The 14,069-nt window shown below is 41.1% G+C and overlaps 1 protein-coding gene and 1 long non-coding RNA gene across 4 annotated transcripts; one reads left to right on the top strand and one right to left on the bottom strand.

Annotated features, from left to right (window-relative positions):
* Positions 1 to 151: 151 nt before the first annotated feature.
* Positions 152 to 2,316, bottom strand: LOC121182719. Its single transcript, XR_005894127.1, has 3 exons — positions 2,224 to 2,316; positions 1,391 to 1,521; positions 152 to 1,151 (listed from the first exon to the last, which is right to left on the bottom strand). It is a non-coding gene; the product is annotated as an uncharacterized LOC121182719 (long non-coding RNA).
* Positions 2,317 to 2,389: 73 nt separating this feature from the next.
* On the top strand, positions 2,390 to 13,320 carry hapln3 (hyaluronan and proteoglycan link protein 3). Of its 3 annotated transcripts, XM_041039314.1 has the most exons (6): positions 2,390 to 2,443; positions 7,357 to 7,478; positions 8,339 to 8,485; positions 10,082 to 10,480; positions 10,996 to 11,298; positions 11,386 to 13,320. In XM_041039314.1, the coding sequence occupies exons 3-6, from the start codon at positions 8,350 to 8,352 to the stop codon at positions 11,661 to 11,663; spliced, it is 1,116 nt and encodes a 371-aa protein (XP_040895248.1). In that variant the 5' UTR covers positions 2,390 to 2,443; positions 7,357 to 7,478; positions 8,339 to 8,349; the 3' UTR covers positions 11,664 to 13,320. The 3 variants fall into 3 exon arrangements, with proteins under 3 accessions (XP_040895248.1, XP_040895249.1, XP_040895250.1); XM_041039315.1 differs by lacking the exons at positions 2,390 to 2,443; positions 7,357 to 7,478 and adding an exon at positions 7,612 to 7,792; XM_041039316.1 differs by lacking the exons at positions 2,390 to 2,443; positions 7,357 to 7,478 and adding an exon at positions 7,936 to 7,995.
* Positions 13,321 to 14,069: the final 749 nt, after the last annotated feature.

Raw genomic sequence — 14,069 nt, 5'->3', positions numbered from 1 at the left:
TCCCCTTGCTTTGGTTGTCAAGTGTTAATATGTGACATGCATACAGACAGTACTTTTGTACTGGAATCTGTTCATTTGAGTAGATGTTAATGTTTGCTGCAGACCATTTATTTAGGGTCCAACATAATGCCTCCAGTTCAAAGCTGTGGCCCCACTGATAAGACTGTAAGAGAGAAACCAAATTAAAACTGATTTTTACGGTTCCACTGGACAAGTGACACGACCCGCCGTATCATCCACGTCTGCCGCCCCCGTCACAGTATTCTAAACCTTTCCACCCCATGAATTATGAATTATGGGCTTGTGCAATATTATACAGTGTTAGTATTGATAACAATGAATATTAATTCAAGATCCTTAAAAATGCATGAGGGGAGATAGCAGTGTCACTGAGAGGTTGGATGTTGGTTTCAAACACTGTACAATATTTATTATTGTTGCAGACGATTCCAGAGGCAGTCATTCTTGTTATCCACGTCTGCATGCATTTTATTGGCTAGTGTCGCTCAGTTTAAGTTGAACCGCTCTGAATTTATTAGTGACATAGCTTCCTTTTTTTCTAGATGTTCATCAACATTCAAACTATTGTAGATTTCTTGTTTCCCCGCTGTTCAGGTTTTCTATGATTGATTTAAAAAAATGGATGTGTTTTTATGGTATTATATGAGTTTGTTTCTTGCTATACCGACTGTTGACCTCATAGAATTTTGACTGGATTTGGAGCTTTTTTATTCCAGTATTGTGTTTCTAAGAGGATTCCTTTATGTTTGGCCTTTGTATCTTAAAAATGAAGAATAAATAAAGAATTAACAAGAACAGAACAGACATTTTTTTTAATTGACTCTAAATGCCATGAATAGCACAGCAATAGTCTGTACTTCTATGTATATGACTGGATGGAATATTTAGGATATAGTATTAATCATGATGCTGAATTCATTTGAGCTGTTTTCCATTTAAAAAGGTGGAAGATCAAAAGACCAAAAGCACTGAGGGTCGTTTTGCCTGTTTAGCATTTAAACCCCCCAGGGGCCTAATCTCTCTTTATACCACCATACAGTCCTCCAAAGGTATCTTCACCCGAGGAGGGCACATCCTTTTCTCAGCCTCATTACAGTCTGTGGAGGTCACACTGAAGTGGGGAGATCCTTCTGCAAGGTTTGAACCACACAATCATATGAAAATACATTCATACGGTGACACCGTCAAGGTTAAAGTCCTGTCTTACAGCACATCATTAGGGGGGATTAATGCTTGTGCGGTGTTTTGGCTCAAAGTACTTTGGGAAAATGGCTGTTGTTCCACCATATTACGTCACTTCATGTGTTCAATTAGTAAATACCAGCTAATTATCATGTTAGCCATAGTTAGATGACGTTAGTCTACTTACCACCATTCACAGTCAACCAGCTGTTTTTCCTGTGGAGATGAAGGTAGTTAAAGCATTCACGACCCAATGACAGCTTTCTCCTCTCTCCACATCTCCATCTTGTCTTCTCCCTGTGTCCTTTTTCTGAGCAGCTTGAGGAAGATTAACTACATTAATGTCTACAAACCATTAAAGAGTACTAAATACTCAATATTCAAATTTAATTTAACTGATTTAAATGCAAAAAAGAAGTATTAATCATCCTTGTGGAAAGAAGGTAATGGAAAATTAGAGAACATGATCAGCTATTGTTTCAAGTCTGAAGCAGTAAGTGATCATTTTGTCCTAAACTTTTGTTACACAAAAGCAAAGAAAATACAACAATTACACCTTGTACAAATCTGGCGAACGACTTCATCTGAAGAACTGCCAGATATTAACAGTGAAAGCAAACACAAGCATCATTAATAGAGCTGCAAGATTTAGTCAATCAAAATGAAAATTATTCATAATTGTTAATTGGTTCAGTAAATCTTATAGCAAAAATGACAAAACTTTTCAGGCTCCAGCTTCTGAGATAAAATTACTTTCTGCTTTTCTTTGTCTTATATGATAAAGAACTGAATATATCTCCAACTTCGGTTCTGGAAAATCGTGAGGCGCTTTTTTCACTTTTTTTTTTTTTTTTTACATTTTCTGAACTAAACTGTTAATGGATTAATAAAATAACTGACAGATTAATAAATAACAAAAATAGTCTTCATGACCCCAAAGTAGTTGATGTTGGTGTTACCCAAATCAAGCCATCAATGGGGTCGTTAAACGCAAAACTTTCTGTGTAAATTCCATCCTACCTGTCAGATTTGTTTTGGAAAATGTGAGGAATTTAATCCGACTGACAGCACCTCCATCAGCTCTGTGCCGGGCTTCTTTCTGTTTGGTTTCTTGGTATGACAGCTGGCCGGGGACGGACGGACGGAGGCATCGAGCCAAAGCAGGCAGGAAACTGGAGGCACCGCAGCGGGTTTGAACAGGAAGGATCCACTCCTGAAAACAAGTGCTATTTTAGATCAGGTATGTACCAACAACATCTCCGAGGACATCACCTCAAAGAGAGGAAAGCCTGTGTTATTTCTGCTCAAATAAATGCTCAAAACTGTTGGTTTGACAGGTGATGAGTGGCTTTTACGTAGTAATGTTCATAACTATGCTCCTAATTTGGCATTTTGTATGTTTAGTTGGGGCTAAACTTACATCAGTGAGTTACAAAAAGATGGAAATTGTAGTGTTTATTTGTCATTACAGCTCATTTTGCCTTGTATCTTTTAATCAGGATGGAAACTGTCACCCTGAGCCCTGCACTTCACTCTCTTGTTAGTCTTTTATTGAAGCCTTCCTCTCTAATCATTATAGTCACACTGAAATCACTCTCTCACACGCACACACACACACACCTTTTGTGACTAAGCATCCACTTCTATGAGGAGTCTCTGCTAATGACAGCGTGTGACTGCACACACTGACATGATCAGCTGCTTGGCTCCTCAGTCCAACCCCACAAACATAAACATACACAGTCGTCTCTCCCTCTTTCATGTCGGCTTTCTGGGCTCCAGGTCCAAGCTCCGCTCACCTCTCTGGGCCTGAATGTTGCTGCCTTGCAGAAATTACACCCCTCCACCGCCGCAGTCGCCTAGCAGTTCACAGGGGCTGCTGGTATTTGGGGCCCCAGGCCAAAACCTTTCATCTGAGGCTTTGGGAAGAGCAACGATCTGGTCTCTTCAAACACGCTGGGAGATAATGGCTCAGAGACACAAAGGGAGGGGAAACGACTGTCACACTGGCTGAGCCACTAGCAGACACTGAGGGGAGGTTTCAGGGTTTTAGGAGCTTGTACTGTTGATGACTAAATATACTGCCTCTTAACATTTTATGAAGTTAATTTAATTTGGGAATAAAACTAATTTACGGTTTGACTGAAATTCATAAATCAGAGATTGGTTACTTGTAGTCTGTGTGGCAGACTGCAGTCTGTCTTGTAAGCACTTTATAGAAAGTTTTTGAAGACAGCCAAACATTTTTAGACTGAGCTTGGATCTTAACTTTGAAACACAATTGAAGCTTTTTTTTTTTTGTTTGTTTGGCTCTGTGGTTGGCAATGTCTGTCTGTCAGCCGGTTGGTTAATCCACCACTTTGTTCCAGACTAAAATATCTCAACAATTAACGGGTGGATTGCCATAACATTTTACACAGACATTCATGGTCCACAGAGGATGAAGCCTCTCAACTTCAATGAGCCCCTGAAGTTTCCTGCAGTGGCCCCAGTGGGTCAAACTTTCCACTTATCCAGAAAAATATCTCAGTATCTACTTGATGGATTACAATGATATTTGATACAAATATTTGTGTTCCTCATATGATAAAAAATAGCTAATTTTAGCATGTTAATATGTTAAAATAAGGTGGTGAACATGCAAAACATACCAGCTAAGCATTAGCCTGTTAGGATTTTCATTGTGAGCATGTTACAGTTCTATAGCCAGACTCACAAAGCCGCTAGCCTTGTTTGTCTTGTTGGTGCAAGAAAAGAAAATCCCAGGCAAGGAAGAGAGCCCTTATTTGAACCCAACATAAATATTTCCAGTGGTAATGAAGACAGTGAAGGGAAGTGGTGAAAGTGGTGGAGAAAGAGAAGGGAGTGAAAGTGAAGGATTTACTGAAATAATAAGCTGTGATTCATGATGTTCAGCATCAGTGACGATGAGTGAAAATGCAAATATGAAAAACCTTAACCAGAGATGGTTTCACTGACTTATTATTCACCTCTCCTTGTGAGAAATGTGAAAGATATTTTTCATTTTATGACCCTGTCCAGTGCTGTGAATGTAACATGAATCATCACATCATCATCACATCAATTTCTACACCCACTGTAAAACTTCTGTTTGTAGTCGTGATAGTTCCTGCAGTCCTCACAGTGCTGGATAAAGCAGCCTAGTTGTGAGTGTGTGGATGGAAAGAGCAGAAAGTAAGAATGGAGGAAGGAGAAGGAGCAGAACAGGACGGATGCTGAGGGTTAACTGGCATGAGGAGTTCAGCTCTGGGCAAACCACAGCTGATGAGACGTTGGTAGTGATCCGGATCTGGGATTTCTGCCATTAGATGATTATCGTTTTTTTTTTAGCTGTGACTGTGATGATAATGTAGCGGGACTGTTTTTAAGGTCACATAAACTCAAGCTGAGGTTCAAATTCCTTTGTAACAGAAAGTCGCAGAGTTCAGCTTTGGTGAAGGCTCTTGCTCCTTTAGTACTTCATAGTTTTAGCTGAGTGGCTCAGGGGATGTCAGAGTTGGTCTGTAAGTCCATCCATCACAATGGTCCAGACGGAAATATCTCTGAATGGATTACCATAAAATTTTGTGGGGACATTCATGGTTCCCAGATGATGATTCCTGCTGACTTTGGTGCCCATCTGACTTTTCCTTTAGAGCCAGTATCAGGTTAACGTTTGTGGTTTGAACTGAAACGTCATGACAACTGTTTAATGGATTGTCATAAAACTTGGCACAGTTATTCGTGTCCCCCGCAGGACAAACTTACTTTGAGGGTTTCTTAATGTACCCTACAAACGCTATTCCAATCAGCCTCAGCTGTACACTGTGCTCAGTGCTAATTAGTCAGTGTTAACATGCTAACATGTTAAAGCAATATTGTGAACACCAAACATTATGCCAGCCAAACATCATCATGTTAGCATTGCCTTTGTGAGCATGTTACAGTGCAATCATTAGCATGTAGCTCAGTTCACTGGAATGTTTGCTGTAACTCAGTGTTTCAGAAAGGAAGAGTTTCATGGCAGAATTATGGGAATGTGTAAACAAACTGAACAATCAGTGTGTGCCCTGAACATGCTTGAATTTTGTCCATAAAAATGATTTGAAATAAAACCTGAACATCCTGAACATGTTTCAAGGGCTTAGAGCAGCTTTTTCCTCAACACCCCCCTCCCCACCCTTCTGAAATAGCGGTGGTCTTGGGTTTCGTGTGAAGTCAGCTGAGTGTCAATCAAGTGACTAGAAAAACATGAGTGGCTACAGAGGAGCCGACCACAGAGGAAAGCGTTGCGTGCATGATTCAGAGTGGTTCAAGACTCATTAACTGGGGGACTCTGTGCTTTGTGGCTCTTCAGGGGATGGCAGTGTCGTGTCAGGCAAAAATATCTAGTGGGGTTGTGCCAGTGTCAGGAGGGCAGCTTCCATCTGCACCGTGATAACCAGCCTTCACTCAGATTCTTGGGCGGTGGTGCAGGAGCAGCACATTCTCAGGGGCCCCAGCGGAGAACTGGAATTGCTCTGTTTTCCACCACGGCTGCTATTATTTCAGCTAATGACTGAAATATGAGTTTGTGTGGCAATATTTGCTGTGTTACTTGAGGCCATGGCAAAACAGGGGCATGGAGGGGCCTCAACACGCAGGAGCTGGCAGCCTGCGACAATGCTGCTGTTAAAAAGACAAGAGGCTCAACAACTTTTACACTTCACACTTTGTTTTGCAAAGAGCCTGCCATAAATATCAGTTGTTTGATGTGGATAATAAAATGTGTAGCTTTTCTTGACTGCAGAGTTTTCTCATCACATGCACGAGATTGTACATTTGAAGGATTTAGATTAAATTTATGTCCAGGACTTGAAGAATGACAAATACAGGTATTTCAGGGTGATATCCCTTTTATATATTTTAAAAAAGAAGGTCAGGGTCAGGTAATGCTGGGCTGCATCATCCTGAGGAAAGACACCTGCATCGTTAAATGTTAATGAGGATTTTCCTCTGCCTTTGAATGGACTCAAACCTAGGGAATTCCTCGCTGTGTGGTTGTTGGTGTAAAAATAAAAAAGCTTACATGAAGGTGGAGCATGTTCAAATTATATATTTACACTATGTATGAACAGCGTGCTGTACAGATGTAGCTGTAGCTCTCTGTGATGATGTGGTCAAAATTGTTGGTTTCAGCTGAAAGGTTGAGAGGTTAAGAAAATGAGCCTAAGTTGAGTTTGACCAGATTTTTAGTGGGATGAGATGAGGTCAGGAAAGAGGTCAACTGGGTTGAACTGACCCCCCATTAATTTCAAACAGTGATGCAAATAGCAGCTGAAGTGGCATCAGTACAGGTATTTTTATTAGTGTCATTGTTATCTTTAAATAACACTGAAGAAGAATGAGGTCATTTTCTGCTGAAATTCTTTAATTTGCCAGTGAGGTTTAGATGTTTAGTATTAGTTTTCATGTATGTATTGTTTGTACAAGTTGGTGATATGTGTCATGGTAATATTTTATATTTTTCTTGCCTTTTCTTAGTTATTTCCTGTTCACAGTATATTATGTTGGAATATTAAAGGACAGGTTCACAGTTTTTCATCAGGTGCCCATATATGAAGCTAATATATGTAGCTTCAACAGTCTGTATGAGACAAATCAAAGTTAATGTTTTCAGTACAGTCTCTCTCTTGATCCACTGCAGCCTCAGAGGGAAAACATTATCCAGGGAGAAAGAAAGAGGGATTTATCTACTAAAAACACTACATTTGAAAGATATCCCATTGAATCGACTAACTTATATCATCGAATCTTCATATTGGCTTCAGAAACACTTCAAAATATATTTTGTGCAAAACAAGGACTGTGAATTTTGTTCCCCATCACTTACACTGAAATCACATTAGAAACTGGTCTGGCAGAGGCCAGCAAGAAAGAAAAAAACAGTTGTAAAGTACAAAAAGGGCTCCTGTTTAAAAACAGATTGTAAAAATTGTGAACCTGTCTTTTAAGTAGGTTATTCGTGGAAGTGGCCTGTCGGTGTTGTTGTGATGTTGACAGTGGTTTTACTGTCACTATAGATCTGGCCTGGTATTTATTGCTGGCACTGATATTGTCCATGTATTGTATGGTGGGCTCGTGTATGATGGCGTCACTGTCGGTGCTTCAAAGGGGATGCCTCGTCTCGTGACGTCGCCGCGCGCTCCCCTGAACGCGATACGGTTCCGTGAGCGGAGAGACGGCAGAGGATGAGGAGGAGATCCTGAACTGAAGACACGGACAAGTGCTTATCTGTGAGTCGGTTTGGCTTTTGTTACGACTTTAATCTTTTTTTCTCCCACGAACAGACGTTCATGAGGCAGATATAGAGATAGTTTATGTATTTTATGTTTCAAACGGGCTGTACGGTTTAATTTTAGAGCGATTCTGCTGGTAAAAAGAAACTTTACTGCATTTTATTTCATGAGATAGAATTACGACCTGAGACAAACATTTGATTAACACATTTATTATAATCATTGCTTTACTCATTTTTTTTGGGTTGAATACTTGAGACGCGAAAGGGAAAGGGAAAGAGGAATCGGCGAAGAAAAGAACTGAAGAAAAGGTTTTGTATGTTCTTTTCCAACGTTTGTCAAATGACTGAGATGTGAGAAAAGTTTCTCCTGTCTCTGCAATTCATATAATCGATCTGCTGTAGGCTGTAATGCGCCATAATCCAACCCAGTGGACAGTGTCCATAGATTTTGGCTGTAGAAAGGTAATTTTTATTCGACTTCAGGGGATCTGTCGTGTAAATGTAATGAAAAGGTAACTTACACTTCTCCTCCAGATTCTCATTTTTTTAGGATAAAACTACGAACTACTATGAACTATTCCGATTTTTATTTTTTTCCATTTTGAAATTTGATTTGACCTCATTTCATAACATAAATAACATAAAAGTTATGTTTGTGTTAAGTGTGTAAATAACTTGCCTTTAATCCAGGGATGAGTGTCAGTGATCAGACATAATTTGGGGAAGAGTTCAACTCGTTTATTTATTTATTTATTTATTTTTCATCCGGGTGGCAAAGTGTTTAGAGGTTGAATTACTTTGAGGCTGATTTCACAGCGTCTGCCAGGTATTTATGACTCTCTTTTTCCTTTGCAGAGGACAGCGTCATGCTCAGTCTACTGCGCCCCCTACTGGCCATCTGCTTGTACCTGCTGCTGCTGCCCGGCGGTCAGGGCAGGATCCCCGTTTACAACAATGGCTTTCACTACCAGGACATCAGCAACGGCAACGGCAACGGAGAGAGTATGTATGTGTGTGTGTCTGTGTGTGTGTGGTGTGTGTGTGTGTGTGTGTGTGTGTGTGTGTGTGTGTGTGTGTGTGTGTGTGTGTGTGTGTGTGTGTGCATATGAAAAGGAGGGCTTTGCAGGCTTTGTGTGTGTTTGCTGCACGTGTTCAGCTACATGCATCGTTTGTGTACATGATAACACAGCTGGCTGGAAGTCACCTGGATGTGGGGGGGTGGCAGCTATAAGTCATGGAGCCCAGGCAGTCAACCAGGTTATAAAAACAAACTCTGCTAGTGATTGATGTGGGTTTCTGTTGCTATAATCCCAGTCCTGTGTGAGTGTGAGCGAATGTGTATGTGAGATGTTTGCAGGTTATATTTCATGTGTTTATGTTCCCCTAAACGCAGATGAACAATTGCCTCAGTAATATCTATCTATCTATCTATCTATCTATCTATCTATCTATCTATCTATCTATCTATCTATCTATCTATCTATCTATCTATCAATATATATATATATATATATATATATATATATATATATATATATATATATATATATATATATATATATATATATACATATACATATACTTAGTTTGTTTGTTTGTTCTTCTGCTGTTACTAGTTTAAGTAAATTAAATATAGGTCAGTAGTTTATGATTGAAGAGAGTTTTTTTCTCAGGGCAGTTTGACATGTCAGGACAAGAGAAGGAAAAGCACAGGTGTAATGTGGTGTGCCAGAAAGACATTAATGTCCCAGCTTTCATTCTACATGGGTTTGAGTCACAGTTTTTGAATGTGCAGTTAATGGACAGTATTGTCCCACAATAGAACAAATCATACCTGGATAATTTCACAAACACAAACTGTGGCAAGGGTGAGACAGATCCAGGGGCACTGTGGGAAATAAACAATAAAATATTTACGTCCATCAGCAGAGAAGGATCAGTTTGTGCACAGCATCACAAGAGCTCCCTCTGAGGTGCCAACAGGCTAATCAGTGCACACTGAGAAGCTTATTAGCTGAATAAGTGCAACGGTTCAAACTGTGCTTCATCAGAGGCTTCACCAGGTTTGCTTTGAATAAAACATTAAATATTTTGAAAGGCGCTTTGCTTCTTCTTAATGAAGTATAATTGGCAGTGGTATTCAAAAGTTACTGACGCTGACCTGTGATTGTTTTTTGTTGTTTCCTGTTACTACTGAAGTGAAGTACGTCATTAGAGAGTCATTTTAGCATACAGGTGAATGTGAAAAGATTTAGGCCTTTTTCACAGACATAAAGCACAAGTGTTACTAATAACATCTGTGATTATTGCATTCTTTTGTGTGTTAGTTTCAGGGCAGTTTCTGGCATGGTTTACTGGGACAAATAAATGGCGCAGAGGCATCAGTAGACTGATAGATAGATACTTTATTAATGTCATATGCAGAGTTGCTGCAGCCACTTCACATAAATCAGTGAGGTACGTAAATAACACATTAAAGGCACAGACTAGAGTGATTTAGCTTCAGTCAACATTGTAAGTGATCCTAACGTTGAATGTAGAGACTGAAGTTAGGATTCAACTAACTGAAACATGTTGTATTTCATGTGCTTTTTCTAGTCTATTTCAACGGGATTCGTCTCCACGTGGAATCCCAGCAGCCTTCAGTGTCAGCCACCAGGGGGAGCAGTGTCACCCTTCCCTGTCACTACCACTATGAGCCTGAGCTCACCACACCCCGCAGGACCCGGGTCAAATGGTCCTGGATGCCAGCCAACACCATCACTGAACTTGCTTCTTCAGAATCCTTCACCAAGGAAACTGAGGTTATGGTCGCCATGGGCAACCGTCACCGCAGCTACGGCAGCTTCCGGGGCCGTGTGCGCCTGAGGCGCTCAGCGCCAGGGGACTTGTCTCTAGTGATCAATGAGCTGCAGCTCAACGACACAGGGAGGTATCGCTGTGAGGTGATTGACGGCCTGGAGGACGAGAGTGTGACTGTGGAGCTGGAGCTGCGAGGTGAGAAAGACTGTGTGTGTGTGTGTGTGTGTGTGTGTGTGTGTGTGTGTGTGTGTGTGTGTGTGTGTGTGTGTGTGTGTGTGTGTGAGTGTGAGGAGGGTTATGTCAGCTGATGAGGCTGAAGTGGTTGAAGTGTAAGAAGTTTGGGAATCTAGCACGCTCAACTCAGGAGTCCGTGTCTGCGCAATGAAATGTGAAATTAGAGTCATCAAACAGGTTGTAAGTCGGAGTGCAGCAGCAGTCAGATGTCAAAGTCTTGTGTTGCTGCTGCAGTATATTTTCTTAGCTCTCAGCTTGTGTTTTCATCCTTACATACTGTGTGGAAAGTACTGGCTGGCTTGAGATGGGATCTGATGAAACATCTTCCTCCTGGTGTATATACAGTGTAGATACAGCATTTTAAAGGTGCCCTGTAGAGTTTTCCTCTTAACAAAGATCCTTTTAGATTCAGCATCATTCAGGATGGCGACTGTGGAATATATAACTGTCATAAAACACGTCTCCTCCATGTACAGGCGTGGTGTTCCCCTACTACTCTCAGAAAGGACGCTACCATTTTAACTTCTTTGAGGCCCAACAAGCGTGCCAGGATCAGGACGCCGCTCTGGCTACATTTGAGCAGCTCTTCGCAGCGTGGGAGGAGGGACTAGACTGGTGTAATGCCGGCTGGTTGGCTGATGGCACAGTTCAGTATCCAATCACAGTCTCACGTGATGGCTGTGGAGGCGTGGACTTAGCTCCTGGTTTGCGTAGCTACGGGCAACGACATCGCATCCTCCACAGCTATGACGCTTTCTGTTTCTCAGCCTCTGTCAAGGGTCAGTACGAGGACGTGTGAACGTTTTAAACCTAAATAGATGAAAGCATGACAGTGTCCTCATTCACGATTCTCTCCTGCCTTACAGGAAATGTTTACTTCTTAAAGCAGCCGACCAAACTCAACTTCACAGAGGCAGTCCAGGCTTGTGCCAGCGACGGAAGTCAAATTGCCAAAGTGGGCCAGCTGTTTGCCGCCTGGAGGCTGATGGGTATGGACCGCTGTGATGCCGGCTGGTTGGCTGATGGGAGTGTGCGTTATCCTATCACAAGAGCCCGGGCTAACTGTGGCCCGTCTGAACCAGGGGTTCGTAGCTTTGGGTTCCCTCCTCCGTACCTAAAGTTTGGTGTCTACTGTTATCGGTAGACGCTCTGACTCAACACGAGACAAAAACAAACCATTGTAACAGCACACTGGTTCAAAGCTCTGCTTGTGAGGTTAGCGTTAGCTGTAGCCTGGATGCAAACTAGCAGTTAGGCAATTTGTTCATTTCTGAGCTATTTCAAAGAGAGACCATTTGGGGTTAATCACCCTCCACCTCCGTAAGACTGTAACTCATGTCTCAGTATTGAACTTTACTACTAGTCAACAGCTGTTTTTGCACTTGTACTTAGACATGTCTACACTATATGGCCAGAAGTAGGTGGACACTGCAAAATGACACCCATGTGTCACACCTCATTCCCAAACCAGAGGGCATTAACATGCTGCTATAACAGCCTCCACTCATCTGGGAAGTCTCTCTACAAGGTTTTGGATCCTGGCTGCAGAGATTTTCTCACTCCAACCACAAAAGCATTGCTGAGGTCAGCGTCTGATGTTGGGTGATTAGGCTTGGCTCACAGTTGATATTCCAGTTCATCCAAAAGGTGTTGAATGAGGTTGTGGTGGGGGCTCTCTGTGCACGCCAGTCCAGTTCTTTCTCAAGGAAAAAAATGGCAAAACCATTCTTTATAGAGCTTTTCACAAAGAGGGCATTGTCATACGGAAGCAGGAGAGGATCTTCCCCAAACCTTTGCCATAAAGGTTGAAGCACTCCACTGTCTAAAATATATGTTTTGTTGTAGCATGAAGGTTATGCTTAATTCAATCTAAGGGGCCTAATCCTGGCAATAGAAAACAGCCCCAAACAACAGGTACACATAAGTATATAGACAGGGATGTCCACATACTATTGGCCATATAGTGTATAATGTCCTGACCACAACAGAACAACATGCAGAAGCATCTTCCCATGGTTTGTTCCTGCCTTCAGTGAATTTGGCTACAGATCAAATCAAATGTTGATTTAGATTTTTGTTGCAGCTATTTTGAAATCTGACTGAAAAGCTTTGACTTTGATCCACCACCAGCACTGACTTCAATTCACAGATGATTCTTTTCACACTCAAAAAAACCCCGAACAACTTATCATATTAAAAAATAATTCATTGCTCTCCAACCACATCTCAGTCCTTCACCTACCCTGTATTTATTCAACAAAAACGTTTACTTTGCCTTTTCCAGCAGCGGCCCCGAGAACGGTCAAACATTAACAAATGTTTAAACATCCAGTGTTTGGAGCTTCAGATTAAAACCACAGACTTTTGGGTTAAGTGCCTTGGTAAAGGGCATCTTGATGGTTGAGGGAGTGGAGAGTGTTTCTCATTATTTTCATGTCAGATTTTTCTCCTTGGTCCATGACTGCACACTCACTAACTGTAGTTTACGGCCAACACATACTCTTCCTGTCTCTCTAACACTGTGAAAAATCCTGTTGAGTCTTTGTCCGTCTCCTGAAATGTTTGTGTATCCCTCTTTATAAAGTATAATGCATCTCTTTTTCATTTTTCTAGGGGTGATTAAGAGTAGTACTCTGTGATGGAGAAAGCAGAAGTTATGAGTGATTCTCTGTATTGTGTTAATATTTAAACTACCTTGTTTACATCCATTGTGGAAGAAGAAACAGCGTGTCATCACACGTACCTTTTTTTGTTTTTCATTATATATGTCCACACATTTGTACTATTTTCTACAAATTAATAAAAACACTACTGTAAAGAGTTTTTGATATTGAGATACATTTGATAGAAGAAATTAGGTTTTTACAAATTAAAAAAAAAACACAAAATCCCTGCACATCCCACAGTTAGAAAACCAACTTGTTTCGAACAACTTTGCAAAACATTTTAGAGTGCGAATCTGCAATTGTCAGAAATCTATTAGTTGGTAGATTAGGATGTGTAGGAAAAGATCAGAGGGTCAACGGTGATCTCATACATGGGATCTGACTCATTACTTGTCACTGATGCAGCACACCTGGAGACGCTTAGAGAGCAGGTGGAGATTGAAGATACACCATGTGTGGACTGTCCCACCAGGGTGAGTTTTCTGATTGCTGTTTTGGACTGTGGAACATCTACGCTTTTGTCTGTAAAATTAAACCTGAGCTTCCTACATCAAAAGAAAAACAGGTTTCCCAAATATGACCTGCAAGGCAGATGGCTATGATGACTGTGCTTTGCATGGGTGAAACAAAGTTCAGTCTCTTTGCTGTGGGTGAGTCAAAACTGCACCTCCCAGGAGGAACACCCTCACAGCAAATTAGCAATAAGCACAGCCGGGCTGTTTGCTGCATGACATCACCCTATGGGCATTTTAAATGAATATATCTAAATCTTTATCTAGATTTAGATAAGTTTAAGGTAAGTTTAAACAAGATTAAAACTATAGTCATGCTAGTTCTCCTCTGAGGCTGGTAACCTTCAGCCCAGCAGAAACATTAGTTTATTA

The sequence above is a fragment of the Toxotes jaculatrix genome, chromosome 5 (assembly GCF_017976425.1).
Source record: "Toxotes jaculatrix isolate fToxJac2 chromosome 5, fToxJac2.pri, whole genome shotgun sequence".
Lineage (NCBI taxonomy): Eukaryota > Metazoa > Chordata > Actinopteri > Toxotidae > Toxotes > Toxotes jaculatrix.
The sequence above is the reverse complement of the archived record's forward strand: the minus strand, read 5'-3'. Positions and strand labels throughout refer to the sequence as shown.